At 40.9% G+C, this 21,742-nt stretch overlaps 1 protein-coding gene across 1 annotated transcript; it reads left to right on the top strand.

Moving 5' to 3' along the window:
* The first annotated feature begins 2,606 nt into the window (after positions 1 to 2,606).
* ZNF488 (zinc finger protein 488) lies at positions 2,607 to 21,148 on the top strand. The gene is made up of 3 exons (XM_069067071.1): positions 2,607 to 2,903; positions 10,616 to 10,844; positions 19,307 to 21,148. Exons 1-3 carry the CDS (start codon positions 2,688 to 2,690, stop codon positions 20,476 to 20,478), a joined length of 1,617 nt encoding a protein of 538 aa, XP_068923172.1. The 5' UTR covers positions 2,607 to 2,687; the 3' UTR covers positions 20,479 to 21,148.
* The last annotated feature ends 594 nt before the right edge of the window (positions 21,149 to 21,742 follow it).

The raw sequence follows: 21,742 nt of genomic DNA, 5'->3' as shown, positions 1-21,742 counted from the left end.
CCCCCCTCACCCCTCAAATTTCCTTAATTTTTGTTGAGGACATGACCATCCTTCCAGTCATCCATTTGTGACCTTGGCATTATCCTTTATTATTATTTTTCTTTCCACTTCCATTTCCAATTATTTACCCAAGCATTAACTCAACAACTGCTTTCATATTTGTTTCTTTTTCTTTACTCATATCACCATCACCTTAGTTCAGATCATTATCATCTCTTACCTAGATTATTTTTAAATAGTCCTAATTGAAATCCTGGCTTCCAGTTACTCTCCTCTCCAATCTATTTTCCACATGTCAATATAATCTTCTCAAAGCGTGAGTCTAATCATGTCCCTCACCTCCTCCAGAAGCTTCATTAGCTCCCTATTTCCTTAGCATTTGCAGTCTTTCCAGCTTTATTCCACATTGTTCCCTTTCATATTCTTTGTTCCAGATAAATGGACGTACATGCTGCTTTCCAAACCCTGTCCTCCATCTCCCATTTCTGTCTTTTCATAGTCTGTCCCCCATGCTCATAATCCACTCCTCTTAGAATCCCAATATTTTTTCTTTTTTTTCATTCATCAAGCTTTTATGACGTGTTTATCATGTGCCAAGTACTGTACAAAGCTCTGAGAATACACAGAAAGGCTAAAGAAGCTGAGTGTGCCACATTGAGAACATCAGAGGAAGGACACTTGTACGAGGGGTGTCACCTTACAAAAGACTGAAGCCAGGTTATTGGACCTAGTCCTCGTTTACACGTGAAAGTGGAAGCACAACAAACAGATGTGAAATGGAACAGCTCTCCAGGCTTTTCTGTGGCCATCTATTTTCATGGGTAATGAAAGCAGAATCATAAAGAAAGAATGTCTTCTTCGTACCTACCCCAATGTCAAGAGATGAGCATCCTTGTGACTTTGCCTTCACCCACTTCCAAGTTCATAACTTGAATTCCTTTATCTGATCATAATTTTTTTTTCTGGAAATCTTTTTATTGTAGGTGGAATGGGACACATCTGGATACAGTAAATTAGATGATTCCAATTTTGTTAGCAACATCTAAAACATCATAGTCTGGAGCAAGATGGACATAGGCTTTCTTCTCTCCCTCAGGCCGGATCAGTGTGTCGATCTTGGCCACACTGGTTTCATACCACTTCTTTATGGCCTGCTTGATCTGATGCTTGTTGGCCTTGACATCCACAGTGAAGACTAGGGTGTTGTTGTCCTCAGTGTTCTTCATAGCAAACTCAGCGGTCAAAGGAAACTTAATGATGGCATAGTGATCAAGCTTGGTTCTCTGAGGGGCACTTTTCCGAGGGTATTTGAGCTGTCTTTGAAATCTTAGTGTCTTGGGTCACCAGAAGGCGGGGGATTTACGGATCTTCTTTTTGTGGCTATGGACACCCTTCAGCACCGTCTTTTTGGCCTTCAAAGCCTTGGACTTGGCTTCTGTCTTGGGGGGGACAACGGCTTCCTTCTTTGCCTTCAGCGCAAGGACTCGAGGTGCTGCAGCTGCTACCGCTGCTGCGCGTCCCGCCCGGGCCGCTTCTGTTCCTGGCGCCGCTGCTGCTCCAGCTCGGCCGGCTCCCGGGCCCGATTGGCCCGTGATGCCGGGTCGGGCCCGGGGGGAGCGAATCCCAATATTTTTTAAAGATTTGCCTATCCTAAGTCCCCTTTGTTGTAAGTTCTCTTTCCCTGCTGAAATTAACCTCTATGTACTTAGCTGTTAAAGTGTAAATTCATAAAATTGGAGAGCCACCCGCAACTTGGAGTAGAAAGTAAGCTCCCCAATGATAGAGAATGTTTTTCATTTCTGTCTTTGTATCTACCAGGCTTAACACAGTGCCCTGCACTGTGGGTGCTTAATAATGCTTTTAAAACTGAATGGAGTCTTCCGTTTTACAGATGAAGAAATTAAAGCTCTGACTGGTTATCTGTCCATAATCACACAGCTAAATGTTAAAGATTATAATAGTGTTCTATCCACTGCACCATGTTCGTTCTCTTTAAAAGGAGGATATCACAATGGCATTTGACTCTCCACAAAAGTTCACCTCAATGTGGAAAATGGTCATTTAAAATGGGCCAGTTACACATTGTTGTGATAAATACCTATTGATTCTACTGTATGCTATACTTGGGATCAAAAATAACCAGATGTAATATTCTTTATTATATGAGATGGAAGGAGAATGGAGAGGAATATAAGGGAAAATTTGTGTGATATGAAACAACCCCCCCGAATAAAATTTTTTTTCAAAAATAACCAGATTTTGTACTGAGAATATAAGTACAAGACACTATTCTTACTTACATTATGAATAATTTAATTTATTTATTCATTTGTTTAGCTGGTATTTATTAAGTACTTATTATGTACAAAACATTCTTGTGATCACTAGTGGAGATACAAGGGTCATGGCCTCTGCCTTAATGGACCCAGTATGCAACTGGGGGGGGGGATTTTATATATATATATATATATTTGATACAAAAATATCTATACGGTAGATAAGAATGGAATACATCATAACATAAGAGCATAATACAGGTCAATAGCTCATATTGCTGATATTTCCTTGCCCTTTTCAGTCACACTTGTAAAAATGACTTCCAGCACCATCGAGAGCATCCCCTCTGACCACATGGGACACTAATATCTGTAGCTGGGTGTGCCTTTCCATCTTCTCTTAGCTGTGTGATGGACCTGTGCCCTTTGCCGAAGCTTCTGTGGACCAATGATAGCAAACAGCTGCACCATCATTTCCCAGATGTCTTTGCTACAGTTCACACCACTCAGGATATCCCAGAAGAAGCCACGTTTGGGCCATGTATGCTCCAGAACACATTTCTAGACACCATAGCATTCATTGCTCTTAAATGCTTGGACAGAAGGACTATCCACTATGTATTTAAGGTAGGTTTTCCTTCTCTGATCTTCATTATAGCTATTTCTTTACAATTTCATCCTTTTATTCAAGCCTGGAGATGCCTTAGTTCTGCTACTAGCAGTGTGACCTTGGGCAAATCATTTCCCCTCTTCAAGAGCATGTATAAAATACATGTATCTCATGTATAAAAACAAGGGACAAAAAATGATCACACAAATGCCTGAAGAACTCCAAAGGCTCTTGTGTGTATGTTGCCCCACCTGCGGCCAACTAAGGGGCTTTTGGAAGGACTGGGGAAGAATGGTCCCCTTTCCTCCCTGGTTCCTCTTATCCCTCCTCCCCCTCCCTCGGCCAGAGACATTAATGTTTTTAAAGGTGTTTTTAAATGGCAAAAAAAAATGATCACACAGTTTCCTTTTAGCACTAGAAGATCTAGGATGCTAACCTCCTCCACAGGAAGATATTTCTAAGAAACAAGTTAATCAGGGGAAGAATAAATTAAAGTTTAACTATAAAAAGGATGCTTTCCCATGAAATGCTTGTAAGCTTAGGTAGCTAAAAACATGACCTAATGGCCCACCTGGCTGGCCTGTTTGCATATGGACAGACTTTTCTCTTTTCTTTTCCCTTTTTTTGGGCAGAAGTAAAGAATGATCATATTTCTCTTTGGTAAGGGTAAATAAACCTAGGTGGATGGAATTATTGAGGAGTTTTGCAGTTGTGGTCCATTAGGCAATTTCTCAGAACACTATAATGCTATTACATTAACTTCTCATTTATCCAGAAGTGACTTATGCAGCACTCTTGGCCATTCTGGATACAATGGGAACCAAGAAGAAAGAAAAAAAGTGACTGTGTGGTTGAAGCAAATGCTACCAGGCCCATGCACTGACGTCCATAAATCTTTACTCTTTAGATAGATTGTGTGGTATAGTAGAAAGGACCTTGGATGTGAAATCAGAAGTCCAGGGTTCAAGTCCCTGCTCTGTAACATGTATGACCTTAGACAAGTAATTTTATCTCTTTAGTTACAGTGGATAGAGCACCAGGCCTGGAGTTGGGAAAACTCATCTTCCTGAGTTCAAATCTGACTTCAGACACTCAGTAACTTAGTGACCCTGGGCAAACCACTTAACCCTGTCTCAGTTTCCTGATCTGGAAAATGATCAAACCACTCCAGTATCTGCCAAAAAAAATCCAAATGGGGTCATGAAGAGTTGGACATGACTGAAATGACTATACAATAACAATTCCTCATCTGTAAAATGAAAGACTTGGACTGGACTGTTCTCAGAGCACCTTTTAGCTTGAGATGTGCTGGAAGTGCATAAAGTTACTACTTATGGGCCCAATTCTACTGCTGATCAGCACTCAAGTTTTGACCTGCTCTGTTGCTGACCTAGGTCACTTGGCTTCTCCTTAAGTGGTTGGTGATTGCCTGTTTCCAGGGGTTCACCATATTGGTGCTGGGTTTTGTATGGACACTGGATCAAGCTCTGGTCCTGCTGTAGCTTGGAGATCTCAAGCTCAAGTGATCTGTCAACCTCAGTTTCTCTTAGCAGGGTTTACAGGGGTGCACCCCCCCTGTCCAGGTATCATGTCTTCCTTAATGCTGATGTTATTATCTGCTTGCTATCTGAGTTGTGGTCCACTAAAACTACCCTATCCCTCCCCCTCCCTCCCCATTACCAGCAGCAGCTGACTTTTATGTAGCTCTTTAAGGCTTGCAAAACACTTGACATGCATGATCAGGATTGGTTCTAATAGGTGGGTGATGCTATTACCCCCATTTTACAGTTGAATAAATTAAAGCTCATAGTGACTTGTCTACACACAGGGTGACACAGCTTGTGTCAGAGGTAGGCTTTGAACTCATGCCTGCCTGATTCCAAGCCCAGCATCATATTCAGACTTTAAATCTAGCTACATCTCCATCTTCTAGTTGTGCAACTGATTTTCTGGAACTAAGCATGAGTTCACATTTATCCTTATTAAATTTCATCAAATTTATTCAATTCAATCCGTAAGTCTAATTCATTGAACTTTTTATCTATGTGGACCCTGTCATTCAGCATGTTAGCTATCCCACCTAGCTTCAGGTTATTGACTCAATTTGGGAACCAATCAACCATGACGTATGGATCTTCAAGAGTTATTGATAACATCCCATTCAATTGACAAATATTTATGGTCTGGTATATATAGGGCACTGTGCTAGGCACTGGGAATATAGTATAATGGCAAAAACAATAATTCCTACCTTCCAGGAGTCTATAGTCTACTATGGGGAAAGGGAGCATGTGTGTGAGGTAAAGAGAGGGTTAGGCTCAAGGGGATCATAAAAATAATGGACAGGATAGGCACCTCACCAGTGACTTCTAAGTTATTTTGTTATTATTCAGCTGTGTCTGACTCTTTGTGACCCCATTTGGGATTTTCTTGTCAAAGATCCTGGAGTGGTTTGCCATTTCCTCCTCTAGCTCATTTTACAGACAAAGAAACTGAGGCAAACAAAGTTAAATGATTTGCCCAGGGTCACAAAGCTAGTCTGAGACTGAATTTGAACTCAGGTCTTCCTGACTCCAGGCCTGGCATTCTAAAAGCTGATATCAACCCAATAATGACCTCACCTGGAGGCCAATCATTCACCAAGTTCACATTCTACTTGATAGTACTCTCATCTAGGCCACATCGATTATTGTGTCCACAAGGATAGCATGTGAGACACTGTTACGGATTTCCTGAAACCCAGGCATTCTATATTTGTGCCAGTTTCTTGATCTACCAAACCCTGTGAAAAAAATAACTGACGTTGATATGGCACTTTAACACTTACAAAGCACTTTATAAATGGTTTTTCATATTATCTTCATCATAATCTTGTGTAGTCAGTGTCCTATTCATTATATTTAAAATAGTTTTAAAATTAAATTAAGTATTAAATACACATTATAAATATAAAATAAATTAATATAAATAGTAGATAAAATATAAAAATTTAAATTTAATTAAAATAAAAAATTGAAATGAAAAAGGCCAAACCTCAGGCTTTTCTGGTGGTTGCTTTATCAGCAATTCATTCAATGGGGTGAATTTCTCTGTGGGAAATTAGAGTTTAGTTTAGAGGCAGCCACGTGGTGCATTGGATACAATGCTGACTGTGGAGATAAGAAGATCCAAGTTCAAATCTGGCCTAGACACCTATAGCTGTTTAAGTCTGGACAAGTCACTTCACCTCAGTTTTATGATCTGTAAATTAGGGATAATATTATTTAATTAAAATTAATTAATATTAATAATAATATTAAAATTAGGGTTGATGTGAAGATGAAATAATGTATGTAAAGTGCTATGTAAGTGGTAGCTATAATGTTCAGCTAGCAGGCCCACAGAAAAAGTACTTTGTAGCAGAGGAAAATCCATGTAACTTTTGTGCCTGAGATATAAAGCTAGAGAATTCAATAACTGAACTATTTATTGACCTCCTACTATGTAGCAGAGAAATTACTCCTGGGACTTTTTAATTTTTATTTTAATTATTTATTTTGCTTTTTGGAGGGGGGAAGGTAGGGCAATTGGGGTTAAGTGACTTGCCCAAGGTTACACGGCTAGTGTGTGTGTGTGTTAATTGTCGGAGTCCAGATTTGAACTCAGGACCTCCTGACTCCAGGGCCGGTGCTGTATTCACCGTGCCACCTAGCCACCCCACCTGGGCCTTTTTTGATTCCCAGATTCTCAGTGATAGAAGAAGAGTCAATACAATTTGTGTACAGTGACTGGTTGGAACAGTGTATAGAATGCTGGCCTTGGAGTCAAGTAGACCTGAGTTTGAATCCTAGTCAGACAATGATAAAAACAATAATCCCTCCTAGCTGTGTGACCCTAGACAAAACTTTTGACCTCTCTTGGGTTCAGCTTCCTCACTTCTAAAATGGGATTCTTTGAGGAGTTCGTTGTGAGTCTCAAATGAGAGAACTCATGTGAACTCTTTTGCAAAACTTAAAGCACTGTATAAATGCTTGCTATTGTTGTTGTTGTTAGTTATACTTTCTTTCTCTCTCTTTCAATCAGAGGTAAGTGACTTGCCCAGGGTCATACAGCTAGTAAGTGTCTGAGGCTAGCTTTGAACTCAGGTCCTCCTGACGTTAGGGCCAGTGGTCCTAAAACAACCCTGTAGTTTCCCCTTATGTATCTCTTAAAAGGAAAAAGTCTAATCAGTGCCTAGGGTGAGCACATAGAGAGTTGGTACCCTAACTAGGTGCATGACCCTACTCCCATACTGGGAGTATATTCTATGCTCTTTCTAGGAAAGAAGCCCAAACTTTCATTTGCTATTTTTGGTCTCAGGCCATTGATTTTTCCAAGAAAGGAAGAGTAAGAAAGAGAGAAGGGATAGCTAAGGCCAAGCTGATGCGACAAAAGGGATCAGCCCACGGGCCAGTTGTGATCATACAATTTTTGGAATTTGTGTGATTAGGGATCATGTAGAGTTCTGGAATTGATGTGTGAGATCACCTAATCTAGCTCCTTTATTTTAAAGAGGAGGATGTATAAGAATGAAGGGACTAATTTAATATAATTCAGCCATTGAATGGCAGAGCTGGGTTAGAATCCAGGTCTCAATTTTTAGGCTAGCTTTCCCCACTTCAACTCAATAAGCATTTTTGAAGTCTCTGCTGAGTTCAGGGCACTCTGTTTGGTGTTGGGAATATAATTCCTGTCAATGAGTATTTATTAAGCTCCTCTATTATATACCAGACACTGCGCCAAGTTCTGGGGATAGAAAAAAAGGCAGAAACCAGGCCCTGCCCTCAAAGTGCTCACAGTTTAACAGGAGAGACAAAATGTAAACAACTGTGAACAGATGAGATATGTGCGCTATAACCAAGAGATAATCTCAGAGGGCAACTAGGGCTGGGAAAGGCGTCTCTTAGGAGGCAGGACTTTATGGGAAACTTGAGGAAAGCTGGAGACGCTGAGAGATGTACCTCCCTCTCCCCTGTTAGTTTTTTTGAAGGTGCAAACTGATTGTGTGTGTGTGTGTGTGTGTGTGTGTGTGTGTATTACTGTGTATCCATAATATCCATCATTGTGCCTGGTGCATAATAGGAGTTTAATACATACTTGTCTAATTGAATTTAAAAAAATCGTTCCTGCCCTCAAGGAGCTTACATTTCACTGTAGATTTCCATTATACCACATGATTTTCCACCTATTCCAACCATTTACTATCCAACCAATATCAATGTCAGTGGGGGAAAAAATCCACCCAAAATATTCAAAACCCCTAAACATGGCAAAATTCTTAATCTGATGCCATAAATCTACATCATCTAATCAATAAGATGTTAATGAAATTCTAGTGTTTTTTGTACATGTCTTGCTTCATTTGACACTTAGGGGACAGTTAGGGTCAGCTATGGACCAGAGTAAAGTAAACTCCCAACTCCCAGATTGGGAGTCCTATTGGCATGTTAGGGCTTCTCCTCTAGGCCTTTGGGCAAGACTTGTGGCAATGCTAGTAGTCTACTTTCCTTATGCTAATGGCTACTTCTGATGGTTATAATGCTATACTCTCTGGATCCATAGCATCAAGGACATTTATTAAAAACTGGATCTGTTATTTCATTACTGTAGGGAATTCTGGGAGAGAACTCCTTCTACCTGTATATGTCAGCAAACTTACAATCTTAAACTTACCATTTGTTCTGAAACTTAGAGTCTTTAGGGTTTCCTGAAGAATTGAGAGATTTCAGTGACTTATATAGGGTCACAAAGGCAATATGTGTCAGAGATGGGTCTCGAACTTAGGTCTTCCTGATTTCAAGGTCAACTATTTAGCCATTTTTCATTGCTGCCTTTGTGGGATATGATAGCTATGTGTACCTTTCATTGAATTATAGATTAATTGCTCTAAAATACCTTGGAGTCTAGTTTAAACCTCTAATTTTACAGATCGGGAAACTGAGGTTCGGGGAATTTAAAGCACATCCTCAGGGTCACACAGATGGTAAAGGTCTGAGGAGGGATTTGAACACAAGTCTTCCTGATTCCAAGTCCAGTGCCTATCCACTATACCATGCTTCTCTCACTTAGGGAGAGAATACTCCATTCCTCATTAGTAGGATTTGGCTTTTGTGTTGTTTTTCCAGTCTTGGGGATGGATTTACATTTACATTAATCCATCCACATTGCGTCATGGAGTTCTTGTGACTAATAGCCAATGGGGCTTAGAAGGGCAGTTTGTGGTCATGGAACAGTCCCACCGAGCCAAGTTAGCGGACTTATCCAGGGATCTAATCTAAGATGTGGGTCTCATTAACAGAAGTGCTCTAACCAAATGATCTAATTGGCCACACAGCTTGAGACTCAGAGCAGAAAATTAGAATTTAATAAGCACACACACATACAGAAAAGCATTTTGTAGTTGAGCAAAAAGGGGAAATTGAACTCCTTGCTGGGGATATAGTCTCAGAGTATGGGGCAATCTGGAACACCAAGAGCCAAGCCATGGCTTTAGATGTCTGATGTCCAATAACGGGATGTGGGGTGGGGAAGGTGATGACTGAAGGGGTTTGGAATGGAAGGTACTGAGGAGGATTTGAACATCACTGAGGGCTTCAGCTTTGAGCCAGGACTCCAAGGACTCCACAGTTACACAAGTGTCCTGCTTTCATTTCCAAATATATAATCTTTGGTTGACTCATGAGGATGATCATGTTATGGTCCAATTCTTCTGGTTTCTAACTACATAAACCTTCCTGTAACAATAACAACACAAAGCAACTTTACCTTCTGAAAGTTATGTTATATTGTTATGCTATATTATGCTGTGTTGTATTATCAGTCAATAAGCATTTATTAATAACCTACTGTGTGCTAGGCACTGTATTAAGCACTGAGGATACAAAGGTGAATAGTTTCTGCTTTCACTTCTATTTTAGCCCAATAGGAGAGACAATGGTTAGACAACTACATACAGACGAAACATATACAGGGCAATTTAGATGTAAGCAACAGGAAGAATACCTAGAATTAAAAAGGCTTGGGAATGGCTTCTTGTAGAAGGTGGGATTTTAATTGGGACATGAATCAATTTGGAGAAGCCAGAGACGAGGAGGGAAGAAGTTCAAGGAATGGAAGGTGGCCAGTGTCAATGCCCACAGTTGGGATATAGAGAGTCTTGTCCAATGGACAAGCAAGGAGAACAATGTGCTCTTCCCCAGAGCATATGGAAATGAGTGATGTGTAAGAAGCCTGGGAAATGAGAAGAGGGCAAGGTTATGAAAGGCTTTCAGTGCCAAATGAATGATTTTATATTTGAACCCAGAGATTATAGGGAAGCGCTGGAATTTATTGAAAAGGGGGTGACATAAGAAGAAGGGAGGGAATAAACATTTATTCAACAACTATCATGGGCCAAAGATTGTGCTAAGTATTATCTCATTTGTTCTCCACAATAACCCTGATAAGTGCTATTTTACAGTTGAGGAAAATGAGGCAGAGGTTAAGTGACTCACCCAAGGCCACACAGAAAATGTCAGGTTGGATTTGAACTCAAGTCTGGCACTCTATGCACTATGCTACCTAGCTGCATCAGCATAGTTAGACCTATATTTAAGAAAGATCAATCTTTGTTGTGTTATGTGATGCTGTGTTATACCATGCCTATCTGAGGAAAGTTGCAGTGTTTCCTGAATGCCTTCTAAAGATTTTCTTGTGTTTCTATGTCCACTAGGTGGATGTCAACTCCATCCATAGTCCCACTGGATTGACATGGATGAGGCTTGTTCAGGCAGCTTGTAGTAGTAAGGAGCAGAACTTGGAAGCTTACTTAGAAAACAGTCAGCTGTATTTCCGCCCCACAAGAAGGATCAGCCAAAATGAAGAGCTCTTTGTTTGGTATGACGAAGAGCTTTCATGCCTCCTAGGTTTCCAGGATATTAAAGCCAGAGCTCTCCACAAAGGTAAGAGTTTTTTAAAAAAAAATTCCTTTCTCCTAAGGAACAATTAGGGTGATAGAAAGGCAATTTCTTGAGAAATAGATTTCTTCTAAGTGGGAAAATAATGTCTCCCCCAAAGTTTTATAAAAGACAAATCATAAAAAGAATTGTAGAATCTTAGAGTTGGAAAATGTCATAGGGGTCATCTGTGCAATGATGATGTCTGTGCAAATGGAGTTCCAATGTATACACATAATCATATAGGTATATATCAATATATTCACGTGTATGCAAATGCATGTATACACACATATATTATATAATATAGTGGATAGAAGGGCAGCTAGGTGGTGCAGTGGACAGAGCTCTGAGCCTAGAGTCAGGAAGAAATGAGTTCAAATATTTAGACACTAGTTGTGTCATCCTGGGTGAGTCACTTAACCCTATTTGCCTCAGTTTCCTCATCTGTAAAATAAGCAAACCACTCAGAGAAGGAAATGGGAAACCACTCCAGTATCTCTGCCAAGAAAACCTCCCAAAGGGATCATGAAGAGTTGGACACTATTGAGAACTACTAAAAAATAGCAACAAGTCACTAGAGAGTAGATGTAGAAGACTGAGAGCAGGTAAAGTGGATAGGAAAACCTAGATTCAAGTGCTAACTCAGGCACATACTGGCCATGTCATAGGAAAGTCACTTAGCCTCACTATTCTAGGCATGTCTCTAAGACTACAATGTGCAGTGAAGGTGCTGACCTGCATTAGTCTAGGGAAGTTCCCTGTTCCAATGAAATCACAGGTCTGGGTCTTATCTCTGTTCCCATCTTGTTGAGTAATTCAGCCCTGGAAATATGCTACAACCTGCTTGAATGAATTGTACCTCTTCCTTTGCCCCTGAGTAAGTGGCAACTTTGATTTCTCAGACGTTGAGATGCTGCAAGATTGGCCACCACGTGGTGTGGATGGGAAAGTGGCATATTGAAAAGATGTACTTTTGCTCCAAGGAGCAGCTTGGAATTGATAAAACCACTGTGAAAGCTCCTAGATGCAATCCAGGCTTCTATCTTCCTCTTGTTCACTTCTGTCCATCACTATTTTCCATTTATAGCACCTGTGTCAAATTATATAGTGATGTAACCCGATGGATTGACCATCCAACTATGTTGGATTTATTGTTCTGACAATAGTAATTTTTTTTTTACCTATTTAGATTTTCCTGTATAAAGGAAATTAGGTTAAATGCCTTTGAATAGTCATGGAACTCCCTGGGGAAGCCCTGTTCCCCATGAATTTGCTTAAGATTCCTGATAGTGTTTTAGTAAGCACATCTATAGTTTCTATCACACCACTAGGAAACTTGGACTCTTTTAAGACAATTAAGTCCTGTCTCATTATTTCCTTTTTAATTCTTGGCTTCAGTTCTAGAGTGTGCAGCAATACTGAGCTCTCTCCTGGTCCTTTGGTTCTATATCTTGAACCTAGTTTCTTAAGTCAGGGGATCGAGGCCTTTAAAAATATTTCCAATGGACCAGTTGAGAACTAAGATGTGATTACTTGGGAAAGTCTGTCTGTCTGTCTGTCTGTCTCTCTCTCCACTCTCCATATATGTGTACTTTTAAAATATAAAATAAGCTTAAAAATCTATAGATCTCAATAGATAGGACACCCTTTCTATGAACAAGGATCTGCCTTTGGCAGATCTGGGCCTGGAGGGACAGACAAGGCTGGCAGCTGACGTCAGACATGTGACTGTTGCCCACAGAGTGTCCTGTGGTAACCAAAGACAGCACAGCACTCTGCACAGTCTGTTAAAAAGAAACTGAGTTGGTTCTGGGTTGGGAAGAGTCAGAGCTGATGCAAGTTTGGGGGCAGAAGAAAATTAAGGATGTGAGGAAATGTGAGGCCTTGAAGGAGGTTGGCGAGCCTCAGTGAGATCCGTGTTTTCTGCCATCAAACAAACCGCGCAGAAAAGTTGAGGTTAACAGCATCTCCTGAGTAACAGAAAACAACTTCTCAGATTGCTAGAGCTGTCAGAGAGGCAGGAATGAAGCTTGACCAGAGATGACCTGCCTGCTCGTCTGAGGAATGCAGGGAGTGGCAGATCTCTGGGCTCCACGACTAGGGATGAAATTTTGAAATTGGGTCATGATCCTTTGCTTAAATGGCACTTCCAGGGACACTTCTTTGTCCTTTCTCTTCTGGACACCTTTCCAGTTTAGTCTATTCTTTATTTACTCTCCAAGTATGTATAAAGTAACATGAAGACAGTATTCTCCCTCATGGGAGAAAGTTGATTTACATAGGTCTGCAATTTCGTTGGCTTCATTAAAGTGTTGGCAGTGACCATAAACTCCTCCCAGTGAACTGTGTCTTCAAACATTCTGGCTCTTGTTGGAAGAAGAATTCTCAAAGTCCCACAGCACAAACCTCTTTCAGTGATTCCTTCTCACAGTATGACTCAGTGAGTAGAGGTCAGTTTCCCAGGTCATGATCCTGTCTGGTGCCTGACTTTTATTATTGGGTATGGCCAATAACCAAGATCATTTAAAGGAACTGAATGAGAGAGCAAAAAGGGACTCTGGAAGAGCAGACAGCCAGGGAACAGGGAGATAGATGTGGGGTGAGGTGAGATGATTGAGAGCTAGCTGGAGTGGAGAAGAAATAGAAGTCAACCATTCTAAATAATTGTCTGGCATTTGTTAAGTACTTACCACATGCTAAACACTAGGGATACAAGGAAAGTTTAAAATAACATGGTCCAAGAAAAAGTCAGAGAGGGCAGTCTATTTGCCTGACTTTGGTACATCTTTTTTGGTCATATACCCTTTGAGGTTTTCTTTTCTGCTACTTCACATGCCTAATTCATTGTTTACAATGTTGGTGCTTATTTACGGCTACTTGTCCAGTTTCCTTCCCTTGTTCTTTGGGGAACCCATTATTTTGATGCTATGTTTTATGATTTGAAGGAATACTGTGTGCCCAGGAGAATATTCTGTTAAAAAGAGAGGTTTTTTTAGGAAGAAGCTTGGGGTTATTGAAAGCGCTATACTATTTCCCAAATGCTGCCTAACCTATTTTTCCTCTTATTTGTTCTTGGAATCATTCAATGACCATATTCAGTGTCTGTCTTCAGTAAATACCTTTGTTTTAAGTTAATTGTGTGCTTTTATTTAAAAGTAAACACATTGGTTGTAGATTCACGAGCGATAATTTTAGAAGAATGGACCCACAAAATACTTTGAACTTGAGGTTGCCATCCCTTGGGGAACTACACTTCAAGTTAGGGGTTAGTCCAAAGAGACACTGCACACATATTTGATCAAATAAACATGTGGCCATCAATTTCCTGCCAGTAATAGTTATATATTAGCTAACTACCCACCATTTCACCTTATGCTTGAAGATTTTACTCGAATGGCATGATAGCCACGGGGAAGGGACCATTCATCCTCCATGCACCTTTCCACTAGCGAACTTATGCTTTGCTTTCCTCGCTAAGCTTCATCATCTCTTTACATAAGAGCAGTATAATGAAACAGAATGCCTACCTGAGGTACAGTCCTAACTCTGAGACTAGCTATGTGATCTTGGATGAGTCAATTTCCCCATCTGAGGCTCAGTTATCTTGCATATATGTGGCAAATTCTAGGAGCTTACGGACAACCTCCCATACTTGTTTCTCCTGAGTTTACTCGGTCTGGATACTTGACATTGGTTCAGTCAATAACTTGCAGGAAGTTCCCTCCAAGATAATGATATTAACAGATCACTTGTCTATTATATCATAATCTGAGGCAAAACAGTTTACTTTGATTAGGAAAAGCATGGCAATACCAAACATACAAAGCACTCCAAAACTTTCTGCCAGTTGTCCAAGCCACTTTCATGAATGAATGCCTAGTTTCCCTCCCATTTCACAGAAGATGCATTGGGAATGGATAAAATTAGATCCAGGTCCATGCTTGGTGTGGAATAGAACTTTCACCCTAGAAAAGAATTGTGTATGCTGCGATTTGGGCAGTTTGAGCTACCTGCCTGCTAAGTGCTTGGTATTGCCATGCTTTTCCTAAGCAAAGTAAACTGTTTTGCTTCAGGTCACAGTTGGTACTGATTGTCCTTTGGCTTGGCACAGTAGCAATGAAGAATTTGCCTCCTCTTCTACCGAGATATAGAACACAGAACACTACCTACCCTGTCTTGCTTGAATGGAATCTCAGGTTGTACACGCGGCCATGCCCATAGTAATTACTGCCATCCTCCTTACCTTCCAAACTTTCTGTCATCTCCCTTCCTTTTTCAGTTTACTTAACCAAACCAGTCCCCAGCTCCCTGGATGCCAAGTCTCCTGGGAAGTAATGGCAACTGATGATGAGCTGGAAATGCCCCATTACTGGCATTTCTAGGAAACACCTTTCAGAAACAAATGGGGCCTCCCTGGAGTAGAAGATTTATCTTTTACCCATAAAGAAAAAATGAGGTATATTACTTTCATTACATCTTGGAACTGAGAGGAAAGCCCTTTGTGAACCACAATGTTTATTGATTGCTGCTGTTACTCTTAATATCATTGTTATTATCATTATTCCACTTCTGCTGGGTCCACGCAGACTTTCTTCCTCAGAATTTTGGTACTTCAAAGGCTGGCTGTGCCCTAATTCAGTGGGTGCTGTATTCAGAAGTCTGGTGCTTCCCTGCCCCCAATCCCGCTTCTGCCCCATAGGAATACAAAGTTCCATCTTCCAAAGGCAGATTGTAGATGAGCCATCTCTGTGAGGGCTTCAGGGTGGAGGATGTGAAGTAGTTTCCATAGTATGGTGCTTTCCATAAAGTGGTCAGGGATTGAATCACAGAATTCCATGGACTGTTTGTTGACAAGACAACTCGGATTAGAGATTCCATCACCAAGTCAATCCAAATGTTCTTCGATCAGTCTTTCCCTCCCAACCATCTCTTGGGCTTGCTTCCTCTGCAAGGCCCCCCCCCCCCCCCCCCTTTTCTCTGTCCCATTGGTGAGCTCCTCACGGAGCCTCCATGTGTGGAAAGGCCCAGGTCAGTCTGTCTCCACCTCCTTGTTCTGCTCTTGACTTTTCGGATGTCAAAACCATGGATTTTGCTCCTCTTTACCACTCTTCCCACCATCAGCAACCTTTTAAGTGTTGTCTGCCCCATTAGAATGTAAGCTCTGAGGGCAGGTATTATCTTTTTTCTTTGTCTTTTTCTGCTTGCATTTACTGATACAAAATGTACTGAGCATAACCACCATAGGGAGAGAGGTGATATGGAAAAAATAACAGGAAGAGAAAATGGTTGGCAGGGTTCCTTCCCTCCCTCCCTCCCTTCTTCCTTCCTTCCTTCTATCTCTTGTGCTTACATTTTTCATCTTTGATGACATGCTTCTCAAGTAAGAAATATCACAGGGGTGATCTGAATAATTAAAAAAACTTCACACAATCAGTTACTAAATATTATTGGATAGAGGGCTAGACCTGGAGGCAGGAAGACCTGACTTCAAATCTGGTCTCAGACACTAGTTGTGTGACTCTTAGCAAGTCACTTAAAAAAACAAAGTTGATCTCTGCCTCAGTTTCCCTATATGTTAACCTGATGCTGAATTGCACTGACCTCCCAGGGTTGTTGTGAGGATAAAATGAGGTGATATTTATTTGTAAAGTAGTTTGCAAACCTTAAAGCTCTATATAAATGCTAACCCATCGAAATAATGCCAACATCTCCTTTGTCTTTATTATTATGATTATAGTCTTTATTAGGCCCTATTTATCTCTCAGTTTCTTATACTACTCTTATTTATTAGACTCCCATCTTTGGCACTGTACCCTGTCAGTCATTTTTATGTATCCCCTCCCTCCCTATGGTGGCAGTCCCTCGTACCTTTTCTATCAGTCTCAAGATTGTCAACTTGAACTCCAAGTCTCTTAACTTAGGAACCTGGGAACTCCCTCATTTTCTCCATCTCCTCTATACCAGACTCACTCAGAACTCCTTTGTCTTATTTTCACAATCCAACCTCCAAATCTTTAGATCATGAAATGTCCACACTTTCTCCTACTAAGCCAATTCTTTTCCATCATTCAAATGACTCCTCAAATCCTACCTCCCCAGTGAAGCCCTCCTACCTTGATGAGAGGAGACATGACGGTTGTTTTCTTCCTGCCTTTCCTGGGTGTAGATCTCCTGTGGTTTCCCCTTCTGTTCACTATTCCCTAAATGCACTTGCGCCTGTATTCTGAACACCAAAATACTTTTGACAGATCCATCATTCAAATAAAGCTCCTACTTGTTGTTTTAGCTTCCTGCTCCATGGAATCGGGCACAATGTCAACAGAAGAATCTGTTTCAATGGATTCTAACAATTTGGAATCTTTGTTTCTTTTTTAGCTATTATATAATCCAAATACTGTATTCTGGGTCATCAATTCCTTTATTATGGAGTTGCTTCAAATCCTTCCACTATGATACACACCCCCAGATTTCTCCATCTAATTATGCTATTTTGCTGCCTAATAAATAACAACCAGTCCTTAATCATTTCTGAGCATCTTTCTTCTGGAAGAATCTGAGGTTTCAGGTTTTTTTTTTTTTTTTTGCTACTTAGTAACTACAATATTCACATGGTATCAAAAACTCATCTATCTCTGTCAATACCCTATCTTGCCTGGATTAATTTGTTTCTGTCTTGTGTTTTGTACTGAAGGGTTCCCTCAGCCTGGTATCTTGTAGTGTAATTGATCTTGGAAGCAACAAGCAGCCCCTCGAACTTGTTAAGTTGGGGAGCTTTGGGTATGAACTTTAGAAAAAACCACATTGACAGCTGTGTTGAACTTAGATTGGAGTGTAGAGAGATTTGAGGTAGGGACCTGAATGATAAAGAACCTAAATTAGGATGGTGGCTGAATCAGTGGAGAGAAATTAATTTATGTCAGAGACGACATAGAAACTATAAGACTGGAGACATGGAGTGAATGAGAGTGAGGAGTCACTTTCTAGTGGAGAATGACTGAGGCTGAGGACCTGGGAGCTTGGGAGGATGAGAGTGCCCTTGCCAGACATGGAGATTTTCCTTAGAGAGATAGGTTTGGTGGGAAAGAAAATGAATTCAATTTTGGACATGTTGAGATTGAGATGCCTATGGGTCTTCTACTTGGAAATGTCCAATAGATATTTGGTGATGTGGGACCAGAGCAAGGGAGAAAGACTGGGACTGTATAGATGTAGAGATGGAAGAACTCTGCATAGAAATTATAATTAGACCCATGGGTGGTAGAGAGAGTGTAGAAAGAAAGAAAAGAGAAGAAAGTCCAGGACATAGCCTTAGATTGTAAGAGTCTGGAACATTTCTTTCTAGATTTATTTATTTAACACGGAGCACAGTGACATTTACCTTGACTTGCTTAACACTGTCAACATTTTCCTAAAAATCTTAAGGAATGGGATGTCCTGGCTGTTTTATTTTCTACTCAACTGTAGATAAAAGAAAGCCTTTTGGTCATAATCTTGTGTTCTCTCTTGCCCATCTTTCTAAATGGTATTATTTTGCTTTTTGCCTTAGTAAATACAATTTGATGAATATAAATGAAATATTTCTAAGTTGATTTTGATAAAAGTCTATCTATGATTGTGGTATATAACTGGAGATATTGACAAAGTGGCAAGTGAAATGTTTGTGTAATGATAACTCGTCCTCTCAATATCTCCTAGAAGTTATTTTAATAAAATCCATAATATCTTATGAGTCTCTTTTTTTCTCCAAAAAGTAAAATTTGGGGAGGGATACAGATTAAAGGTTTTGGTTAGTTGGATGGTTGTAGTTATCTTTGTTTTTTTTTGGTAGTAATTACTTTTTACTAATGATGAGAAGGATAGGAGATTGAGACCTAGGTTCAAGGCCTTTCTCTGACACATACTGGCTGAGTGATCATGGGCGGCCTCTCAGTGTCCCAGGCAACTGTCTAAGGCTGTAAGCTATAGACGAATCATTCATAGGCAATGGTGGAAGTTTTTCACACTAAGACCTGCCTACACTTCATGGTCTCTTTTCAATCCCTTCATAAGTTGCTTAAGCCATACCTTCTCTATTATTCTCTCTTTCTTTGCAAGGTTCTTATGCATTATTGCCTGTTTTTTTTTAAATATGGAGAGTCTGAGACTTAAAGATTTATAGCAATTAGCTCAGTCAGATAGGGAGATGGTATATATGTGCATCTGAGTATTGGTACTTCAACATCAGTGAGATATGAAAACCTCTGAAAAGGTTTGAAAAGCTAAACTTCAGGGCTAATATTTCAATTATCTTATCTGGGGAAAATTTCTTGCAGTAAATTGAGATTTATTTATATGGAGAGAAGCACTGGAAGACTAGCCTTAGTGTAAACTGAATCTATGAGGGAAGTAGTTACAAATTATGCTAAATGACTCACATCCTGCAAAAGAACCCCTTTTCAATAATATTCTGTTTCTTCTCTACCCAGACTATAGATGCCCTGAATGCAACCATACCTTTAAGTGTGAGTACTCCTTTCTCTCTCACATTCGCTTCCTGTGTTCTCCAGGGAAAGCCCCCTTGGTGATGAACTCTCCAGACCCTAAAGCTCCCCATACCAGGGATCAGGACCAATCTACCAACTTCCACAACCTAGCCAGAGACCTGGAGGTCAAAATGGCCACCCAGAAAGATAACCTGAACAGTCCTTTGTCTGAAAAGAGGACACAAAACAGTGAAGCTGAGCAGAACCAGGTCCAGAAAATGGTGTTACTGGAGAAAACAAACCACTTGAAGAAGGGATTGCCCTCTGTTCCCTGCAGCAGGGAGGATGGAGGGACTGAGCATGTGCTGTCAGCTGCCATATGGAAGCTCAACCCAGTGAAACAGTCATCCAAGAAGGCCCCCTGGGACCAGAAGCCTAGCGCTTTCACTGAGGTCAAGAGACTAAAGGACAAACTTCGGAATGAGAGAGCCAGAGAGGGGAACCAAGGCCCTGGCTCAGACCAACTTGGCAAAGAACAGCAGCCAGTGGATTGTGTCTTGAGTGGGGCAGGGAGCGCTTTCTCCTTTGTGTGGCCTGCCCGAGCCCTGGGTGAGCTGGGGAGTGCTTTCAGCAAACCAGTCAAGTGTCTGGCCCAGAGAACAGCACTAAGCTCCCAGCTCCCAGTCAGCAACTCGGCAGAAACCCTGGGGGATCTGTCAGGGTTCATTAACACCATGGATGCTATGTGTTGTGGAAATCTTTTGAATTCCAAGTTTTCCATCAGCGATTTGTGCAACTTACAAATGTTACAGGAGTGGGCCCCCCAGTGCAACACCTTCCCATATGCCTCAGAACTGTGGCCAAAGCCTGTAGCTCAATTACACATATCTTCGTCGTCTGCCTCCTCCAACCCGTCTTCCCCGGCTTTGACGCTTCTGCCGCCCACGTTCACATCACTTGGCATGGCTACCCAGAACTGGTGCGCAAAATGCAACCTCTCCTTCCGTATGACATCTGACTTAGTTTTCCACATGCGATCACACCATAAGAAGGAATATTCCTCTTCTGAGGTGCAGGCCAAGAGGAGGCGGGAAGAGAAGCTCACCTGCCCAATTTGTCACGAGTATTTCCGAGAGCGCCACCATCTATCCCGGCACATGACTTCTCACAATTAGACATAGAGTCATGACCCGAATTAATCCTGCCCCCTGTGCTACTTGTATGGTTCTGTTATTGAATGAAGGAATGGTTTTTGAATACCTTTCTTTAGGGAAATGTCTATTTGCAGTGACTGACAATGCTGTCTCCTGACTCAAAGATGGAATTACAAAAGGCCAGCTAGCTTTGGCTTTAGTTAGAAAAAGACAGTCACAGAGTTGTGGAGTTTAAAGGGAACTTAGTGGCCATCTTATCCAACCCTTACATAGAAGTCCTTGTTAATATATATTTTTAAGGAATGAAAATAATGAAATGAAGCTAAGTTTACTGTTAATCCTCAATCACTGTACTTTTCAGACCTGTGTATTGGTATAATACAGACTTTGTAACATTTTCAAGGGTGTGAATTGTCTGAACCATCCATGCAGGAAATGTCACCTGCTTTTCCATTTCATCTTAAGGCATTAAGTTCAGACATAGAGACGGCAGAAAAACAGCACCAACTTTTCCCCACCCAAAAAACATTATGTGCAAAATATCTGAGAAATAAATGTATGAGGGATGGAAGGGAGTTGTGATTGGTAGTGGTATAAAGAAAAAGGAATCTCTTAGAAACTAGTTAAATATTCTCTTCCAGGGACAGCCCCTTCCAGCTAATTTTTATTTTTGCTTTTTGGAGGGCAATAGGGGTTAAGTGACTTGCCCAAGGTCACACAGCTAGTTTTTGTGTTATGTGTCTGAGGCCAGATTTGAACTTAGGTTCTCTGGTGTTCTATTCACTGTGCCACCTAGCTGCCCCGACAGCCCTTTCCAATGGTATAGGGAGGCAAACTTCTTTCTCAGCAACCACAGAAAGCAATACTTCTCTCTACCCAAAGAGCTGTTCCATCTGAACAGACACCTGTTGTTGGAATTTCCATGCTTCCCTTCTATTCATAGCACCCTATTTTTCCTAAATGGGGGCATATGTTCAGGGGAAACAGAATTACCCATAATCTCTATCTTAGGACACTGCCCTCCATGAAAATGAAACACACCTTGGGTGAATGTGAATACATACTGGTTAGATGGCTTTATATTTGCAAATATGCATGACCATAAAGGACCACACAGAAATGGAAAGGGGAGTGGATTGCCAAGCAAAATAAATAAAAGCAAGAAACCTAGCTAGAGAAGGTCCTCACCATCTCATGGGCTGGTCAGTGTACAGAAGAAACGGGATGTGGGCCCAACCATGTTGATACCTTCCATACGCCTGTTGCTGCCCTTTACCAGAGGGGG

This window comes from Petaurus breviceps, unplaced genomic scaffold, assembly GCF_028583685.1.
Source record: "Petaurus breviceps papuanus isolate PSGF00001 unplaced genomic scaffold, PetGlider_PUasm1.0 90740, whole genome shotgun sequence".
NCBI lineage: Eukaryota > Metazoa > Chordata > Mammalia > Diprotodontia > Petauridae > Petaurus > Petaurus breviceps.
This window is presented reverse-complemented; position numbering and strand designations above follow the sequence as displayed.

Excerpts from the sequence above, each read along its gene's own strand:
- ZNF488 (XM_069067071.1), top strand. The coding sequence starts at position 2,688 with ATGGACCTGTGCCCTTTGCCGAAGCTTCTGTGGACCAATGATAGCAAA. Across the intron at positions 2,904-10,615 it reads CTATCCACTATGTATTTAAG|GTGGATGTCAACTCCATCCA; the intron begins GTAGGTTTTCCT and ends TATGTCCACTAG. Across the intron at positions 10,845-19,306 it reads AGCCAGAGCTCTCCACAAAG|ACTATAGATGCCCTGAATGC; the intron begins GTAAGAGTTTTT and ends TTCTCTACCCAG.